At 38.4% G+C, this 8,599-nt stretch overlaps 1 protein-coding gene across 1 annotated transcript; it reads right to left on the bottom strand.

The window, feature by feature from the left end:
- Positions 1–4,244: 4,244 nt before the first annotated feature.
- Positions 4,245–8,478, bottom strand: LOC137744903 (zinc finger CCCH domain-containing protein 30-like). Its single transcript, XM_068484717.1, has 3 exons — positions 8,261–8,478; positions 5,003–7,260; positions 4,245–4,918 (listed from the first exon to the last, which is right to left on the bottom strand). The coding sequence occupies exon 2, from the start codon at positions 7,235–7,237 to the stop codon at positions 5,027–5,029; it is 2,211 nt and encodes a 736-aa protein (XP_068340818.1). The 5' UTR covers positions 7,238–7,260; positions 8,261–8,478; the 3' UTR covers positions 4,245–4,918; positions 5,003–5,026.
- Positions 8,479–8,599: the final 121 nt, after the last annotated feature.

Here is an 8,599-nt window from a genome sequence, read left to right as displayed (position 1 = left end):
ATACGAGTGCAATCATCAACAAATGTAACAAACCACCTAATTCCAAAAGAAGTAACAACTGGAGAAAGCCCCTAAACATCGGAATGCACAAGGTCAAACGGAAAAGGTCTTTTATTCATACTAGGAGGAAACGAAGCACGATGACTTTTAGCAAGAATACATACTTCACAATGTAAGTCTGATTCGTTTATTCCACTAAATAAACTAGGCAACATACGCCTCAAATAGCTAAAAGATGCATGACCTAATCGATGATGTAATAACCATACTTCTTGTAAATTACTATCACGGAGCACTCGAACTGCATGAGCTTTGCCAGGAACGACCTTATCCACATAGTACAACCCCTTCCTTTTAGTGCCACGCCCAATTATCTCTTGGTCTGAATATCTTGAAGTAGACAAAAGGATGGATACATTAGACCAACACAATGCAATTGTTCAGTAACCTGTGGTATGGAAAGTAAATGATGTGATAAAGATTGAACAAGTAAACATCGGGCACCCTATGCTTGGCAAAACACGTATCCTCAATATGACGGGCTTGTCCACATAAAGTACACTTCAAATCATCTTTATTTTCTCGGGTAAAGGGACAAGAATTTAAAGACTGATTAGAAAGATTATTAGGACGAAGGGCAGCAGCTGACCAAAAGACCATGGCCATGGACGGCAGCCTCCTTGGTTGTTACTCCCACCCATCATAGTGGCATGTTTTTGTGCTTCACAACGAACAACAGAAAACACTTCCTCAACATATGGTAAAGGTTGAGTACGTAGAATATCACTACGTACTTTATCAAAGATATCATCCAAACCCGCCAAAAAAGCATACACGATCAATTTGAATCTCTTCTCGAATGGTCTTGAGATTCTGCCAAACGGACTTCAAGTCAGCGTAATACACACCACCGGTCGGCCCTCTTAACAGAGTCTGAAAGATTTAACCTTTAATTCATAAATTTGAGAAATATTTGAACCATCAAAATAGGTCCGAGCCATCTCTTCCCAAACTTCTTTAGCAGTACGCAGGTGAATAAAAAATCCCATGATAGCAGGTTCCATGGAATTGATCAACCAGCCTTTTATGATTTCATTCCCTGTCTCCCACGTTTCATACTCAGCATTACCCTCAACAGGCTCTTTGGCACTCCTTATCACAAAGCCCTTCATACCGCGTCCAGCGATGTGCATCTCTAAAACCTTGGACCAAAGAGGATAATTCGATCCATTTAGCTTCAAAATGTTTGGTACAGTAAATGCATCGTTCTGAATAACCACAAGATGAAACCAGGGGATTGTTAGTTAGTACACAGGTACCCTCCAACTTCGCAACCAAACTATCTTCCAGGAAACTCATTCTGTCTCACAAATAAATAAATAAAAACTACATAGCAACCAATATGCAACACACACCCTCACGGTAGAATCACACACACATACGCACAAGACTTGACTTGCTTCTACATGGGAAATTGCAGCAGCCTGTCGTCGAGCACAGCAACAGCGGAAAAAGAAAAAAAATATTATCTTACAGGTTCTAAGGTTACGGCAACCAAGGCTCAGATGCCAAATAGAATTTTACGAGTTAATTTCTCATTGTATTACTTCCTTGAAATATATACATATACAATCCTTGTTCTATATGGAAACAATAACTAATAAAGGACACAACAATAAATCCTTCCTAATAAAGGACTCCTAGTAATTACAATATATTTACATACTTATTTTAATAACTCATGTTTACATTCCGATTGTCTTCCACATATATTCACTGCAATACTTCACGGATCCACGGGAGGATGTGCAGAGCTTCGGCTTGAGTGTTGGCCCTCCACAATGTTTGCCCTTGGTGGCAATGTTGCTCGCTTTCTTCAGGCGGGCTTCCTTTGTTTCGTGGTGACGGTCGATATGGTCCCTAGTGGATGATGCATCCTTCTTCTTCATCAAGTCTGGAGTTCCTGCAGGTGTGTTCTTAGGCGATGGTGGTGGGCGACATATCGTGGTGATCGTTGTAGGGTTTTCTGGTGATGGCGTTTGCAGGCATCAGAGGAGCTGTATATTTGGGTTTCAATGTTGTGTTTTTTGCGTGGGCTGGGCTCTAAAGTTAGCTTTGGGGCTTGTCCCCTGTGTTTTGTTGCCCGTCTCTTCTTTTGTGCTTATCTTGTATTAGGGCTTATGTTTGTACTTGTTGTTTGTTGGTAATGATAGTTACCTTTTGTCTTAAAAAAAATTTTAAAAATTTTAAAAATTAAAAAAAAAAAAATTAGGGTTCATCCTTTTTATTAGGTTGACAAGTACTAAATTCACTTCATAAAAAAAAAATATAAATAAATCAAATGCCGACAATACTTTAAAGAGGGCTCGTTGTCCTTAAGCAAGTTCTTGGCAAAGTTTGGCTGCTAACAAGAAATGTCCCCGTCAATCCTATGCACCGAAAGTGGAACAAGTATGTTTATGCTAAATATTAACTAAATTCAGAATTGTTACTCATTTAACGGTTCTATAGTAACAAGACAAACTATGTTTCTCACGTAACACTGAAATTTTAATTTTTTTAATTTTTTTTTCAAACGATAGATTTGTTTGATTAGGAAGTCAACCAGGTTTGAGCACACGTCGTGGTTAGATTAGGAAGCTAACCGGGTTCCAATCCACATCGTGGTGCAATGATAACACTCCTCTTCACCACTATGGTAGAGGGCTACTTGTGAAATTTCTCAAACCTTTTTTTTCAAAAACTTTAATCAAGGGGTTTAAAGATTTCTAGTTTGTTTGATTTTTTTGCAGAATTAATCTTTAAAGAGTGGCTTAAAATTTAGACGATACTCTTCATTAAACAACGTTAAAGAATAAATAAAAGTTAATACCAACCCCTTCTTATTGACATTTATTCCTCTCCAAGTCTCTTTCAACTTTCTTCTTTTTCTTGTTTTTAATTAGTTTTATGGCTCATCTTTGTGCTCATGAGTCGTTTACCTATATCTTAGGGGAAAGAAAAAAATACACAGATGAACAAAATTCCACAAAACATCCCAATTTTCTTCTCTGTTTTATTATTAATATATTTATCCTTGTACAAAAAATCAGAAACATTGACATATTGTTAACCGAAAAATGACTTGATATTAAAAGAAGGTAATGATCTTCAACATCATATAATATAAGATTCCAACGTCAACATCACATGATATGATATCCGACGGAGTAAACAATGCACACATCGTTTTTCTTTCACATATAAATAACCAACTTCGCATCCAAGCAACGTATCACCCACTCGCGCATTAGCACATTATAAATAACTAAACCAGTAAACAGCTGTAACATATTTTTCGAAAAGCAAATGATAATCATTATATAATCACATTAAAACAGTGAGATCTGCAACTTCTGTTATGCTACTAGGCATAAAATAAACAATAGAACCCAGAATTTATAAATATCCCAAAAGGATCGAGAGAGAATCCAAATCCAATATCTTTTTGTTTTCCCCGTCCCAAATCCCACATCCACATAATCTCAAATCCCACCACCATGATCGTGATTTGGAACCCCACCAAATCGCATTTCCCCATCTTAATGCTATCCTATTAACGCACTAAAACCAAAACCAGTACAACCAGCAGAGAAGATCAAATTACAAAGGTAATTATATTCTTAGATTGCTTGGCTAAAAACGCTTTGAGTTTTGAGGATTAAAAAAATTGCCTATGTTCAGCAACAGAGTTGCAAGTGCTTATGAATCATAAAACATCTTTTAGAAAAACACATGTCAAATGCTTCAAGGCACTTGTCAGATGCTTTTTCAAGTACTTAAACTTTGAAAGTTTTTAGGAACACAACCTACTAACTATAAAAGCTCATGAGCTTATTTGAAATTATTTTTAAAATAACTAAATGCGTTTTTAAAAAAAATATTTTTTAAGTTTTCAAAGCATTTAAAAGCACCAATTATGTACTTGCATAAAACAATAAATTACTTTTCTAAGATTCACTTGCTATTTTACTAAAAATTAATTCGAAAACATTTTCACTAAAAGTAGTTTCAATCGTTTTAAAAACACTTCCAAATAAACACTAAGTCAATTAGTATTTTCTACACATACAATCACCGACAAGCCTTAATAGGATAGAGATTTTCACTCTCGTTCACCGCTTCTGAATTACTTATCTTGTTTTTGTTCCTTGATCACTCTTTGATTATTTAATCTATGGCCCAAAAGAGAAAACCACGAAAAATAAAGAAGGATGCGAAAATCACTTCCCAATTAACATACTCAAAACACAGGATAAAAAGAATGATAGGTTACATAAAAACATGAAAAATATAAGCTTCTGAATAATAGCAATAGCAGTAAAACTTGAATGTTACAATTATGGCAGGATCATAATTTCTCCATCTCCCTCTTTTTATCCCTAGCAACTGCCCCTACTAGCAGCAGTTGCTGTATTACAAAATTACATCAGAAAAAAGAACCATTAGGAGCAAGAACAACCTTTCCAATCCCCAAAAATGGACCAGAGATCCAGTCCAGACTCCAGGCTCATAATACGAAGAAACCTTTCTGAGACAATAATAAAATGACCCCCTCCTAATTTTTGTACTGAATTTCGACAACGAATAAAAGGAACCCAAAATATTAAACAGGCCATATGATTTTGGAGCTTCATGTTCATACAACATGTTTGCTCATCTTAGAAGAAAAAAAATTGATGATCATAATAAACCCCTAAAATTTTAAAATATTTTCGACGAAAACGGCACCTAGACCGGGTTCCGACTTTTTCAAGTATAACCCAGAGGTATTCTTACTCTTTTCTAACTTCTGTGACAATAAATGGTGAAATGAATTTCTTCCAGTGACCTGATAATCCATGTTTAGCTACTTTCCAAGACCACCCGCCAACAAAATCTGGAAAAAAGAAGGGCGTTGTGTTATTTAATTTGAGTCGAAAAAAGGCATTATGTTATATACTAAAACATTCTTGTTAACCACCTTTGAGATAGCCGCCACGTTGTGTCAGTTCTGCTGAGCCACGAGATCAAGATGCATTTGGTCAATCCATGCTCCCAACACTGCATGATCGACCGCCTCCCTTTGGGAGTTTGCACTTGGACCATTGTTGGAGGAACCCGTGGCCGTAACAGCTGAGCTCGGTGTTTGCTTCTCTTTGATGTCGGTAGGAGATTCTTTAACAAGTGACTGAACCCATGACAGATCCGGCTCCTCTCCATTGTTCCCAAGCTCAAAAGAAGATGATCTGCGGAGCTTACCCAATTCATCTGTAGAAACTGCCCAATCTGGTTTTCCATTGGAGGATCCCCATTTTGACCAAGAATTTGGAGAGGAACCAACAATGGATGCAGAACTGGAGCCGAGTTCCCGTGAACTAAGGCTACGAAACTGTTGTTGCTTCTCTCTTTGAGCTAGCATTGAAACCCGAGAGCCCATTGGTGAGATAGGTTCCACATTCCGTGGAGACATCCTCCCAGAGGATGGGCCCCCATAAGAGGCCTGCAATAGAGCATGATCAACAGTTTTTGGAGAAAAGTTTGTATGGATCGGTGAAAGTATGCTCTGCTGCTGTTGAAATTGATTGAGAACAGCTGATTTGTGAGTTGGGGAGAAAACACCCGATTGCAATGATTGATCAGAGTACCGGGGTGATAAGCTCTCAGCAGAGAAGATATCATCAAGATTAGAGGGGGTTAGGGTTGTCCTTCGACCAGAACGGTTCAGTGAATTATTACTCAGAGATGGTTGGGATAGGCAAGATAATTCATTTAGAAGCTGCTGTTGCTGCAGCTGCTGTTGCTGCATATCAAACTCTGGCAGTAAATCAAAATCATCCGCTGGCATATCTCTTGCACAAAGAGAAGATCTCAAGCGACTAGACTGAAGATTGCTACCTGGCAGATGCAAGGCCGGGACATTAGGTTGGGGCCAACCCAGAGATGAGTGTGACATGCCATTGGCAGATGGAGACATGGGTGGAGTGAATGGTGAAGGAGACATGACATTGACCGATGATGGGGAACCAGGCAAGAGGCTCATTGCAGCAGCAAAATCCATGGCCGATGCACCAGAGGTGCTCGAACGAGGAGAAGGAACAGCAGAACCAGTAGAAACGTATAATGGCCTGAGTTCCTCTGTGGTGTGGGCAAAAAAGCAGACTCTCCTTGCACAGGTTGTACCATCCTTGCAAAGTCGGGTTCGATACTGAGCTGGGTGTAGCCAGCACTCAAAAACCCCATGAGCATATTCACACATATCTCCACGTCTGCAAGCCCCCTTTCTGAAATCAGGACACGGAACACAGCTATAATGAAACTTCCTTGGATCCCTTCTTCGTGCATTTTCCCCTGGATGGACAAAAGGGCACTCAGTCCAATCATGAGAGTATGCACGTGAACAAGGCCTCACCTTGAATGAATACATTCGGAACTCATCAGTTGAATAAATGCTGTTCTTGATGTCTGGAAGAGAGGGGTCAACAGGATATTCCTTCTTCTCTGATGCAGAAGAGAGAGAATTATAGAACTTCGACTTTGTTGGGGAACAAGTAAAATCTAAAGCAGACGGAGACCCATTTTCTGGGGAAGCTGACAGTGGAGGAGAAGTTGAATGTATGGTTCTCGTTGACACCGTGAGAGTTTTTTCACCAGCAGTACCATTTATCACAAGGAGTTCTTCTATAGCTAATTTGACATTCTGTAGCCTAGGAGGAACAACTATAACGTCAATAGGCCGATGACCATTAGCATCAAGCGAATTAGGATCAGCACCAGCTTCTAAAAGCAGCTTCACACAATCCACGGCATTCTCAGCCCCACCTGAAGCAGCACAGTGAAGAGCAGTGCTCCTATCACGCCCACAGGCCTGGTTCACATCGGCATCAGAGAGAGAAAGAATTAGCTTCACAACATCAATGCTACCATATGTAGCAGCAACCATTAAAGGGGTTCTCTGCTCATTAACCATCTGTTTTGAGCCCTTCTGACGACAATACCACAACCCAATCTCATCGATGGCAGAAGGGTCCTGCTCAATTGATCGTTTAAAGCTCTCAATGTCATTGTTCGCAGCAAGCTCAAGTAAGCTGGCAAAAGCATCTTCAGTTTCAACTGTCAAGTGATTCATGGCTGTATTGGAGAGTCTACTTTCGTCAACAGAGATGAGAGATGCTGCTGGAGAAGAATTGGGTTTTATCTGGTCTGATCCATTGCACATGCTTTCATTTGCTGGGATACCAGCTGAACATAATAATAACAAATCATTGAATTAAACTACAAGAAATATATAGATATATGTATATACATATTACACATACAAACACCCATACGAACTAAATGTCCCCAAAAGAAACCATAAGAACAAAGTGGCCATACAAGGATGACACCGATTTTAGACTAACAAACAACATTCTTAGAAACAAGAAACACAATCTTGATGGATTTAACAGATGCGAATAGAAATCCAACAACGGAACTCAGTAATCCACGAATCAAATTGGTTTTCTATTTTCGATACTAGCCGATTGATAAAAAGTAAGTACAAATGGTTAACTCCCTCAAGGATTTTCACTCCCCTTCCATACAGAGTCTCCAATATAGTATGAACACAAGTTGTCTATCAGATATGTCGATTTCAAATCCGATGCCATATAAATCACATAATCTCAAACTACATATTATTAATTCCATGAGAAAAAATATTAAGAAATCAACCCCTGTTAGAGTACTGAGCAAACATTGAAAAACCAAAAATAAAATTATATAAGAAACTAAGATTCACACATGTGTGATTAAATTTTTATCAGAAACAATACCAACATTGAACTACGCTGAGAAATTAAAACCCCTAAAAAATCTTAACATAAAATTGCATCCTTTTTGTAATTTTTATCATCACCTAAAACAAACAGATCTGTGAGCACAGAAACCAAAGTCAAAACTCAAACCAAAATACAACTTTTAATGATCAAAGCAGCCACAATCGCACTACTGATCTTCCCAAAAATGTAAAAAAAATAAAGAAAAATACTGAAAATTTATATGATATTTCTCACTCCTCAAAAATCACAGCTTTAACCAAACAAAAATACGTACAAAATATCCATGGATATCGAGAGTCGTCATTCCCGAAGATCAAGAGTAGACGACGGTATACTCAGCCAGTCTAAGACTGAGACACAATATATATGTGTGTGTGCATGTATAGGTGAGTTTGTAGTGTGATCGAAGCGAATCTTACCAAATCTTCCAGCTAAGAAAGAGAGGGCGGAAGCAGCACCATTGAAGGACTGCGACAGTGACGCAGATCTAAAACTTGTTCTTCTTCTTCTTCAGGTCACCTCTCAAAGAGACTTGTTTGGACTCCGAGAAAATCTTCCTCCTCTGTTTTCTGAGCAAATAATGAGAGAGAGAGAGAGAGAGAGAGAGAGAAACAAGACGAAAGAAAGAGAGAGAATAAAAAAGCGCCCTCTTCTTCCTTCTCCCAATTCCGCTGCCCTCTGCTTTCGAAATTAAAATAATAATAAAAATTAATAATTAAAGAATTAAATATAAATTAAATTAATAATTTTTTGGGTTG

Source organism: Pyrus communis, chromosome 9 (genome assembly GCF_963583255.1).
Source record: "Pyrus communis chromosome 9, drPyrComm1.1, whole genome shotgun sequence".
NCBI lineage: Eukaryota > Viridiplantae > Streptophyta > Magnoliopsida > Rosales > Rosaceae > Pyrus > Pyrus communis.
This window is presented reverse-complemented; position numbering and strand designations above follow the sequence as displayed.

Coding starts and splice junctions, on each gene's coding strand:
- LOC137744903 (XM_068484717.1), bottom strand. CDS start 7,237: ATGTGCAATGGATCAGACCAGATAAAACCCAATTCTTCTCCAGCAGCA.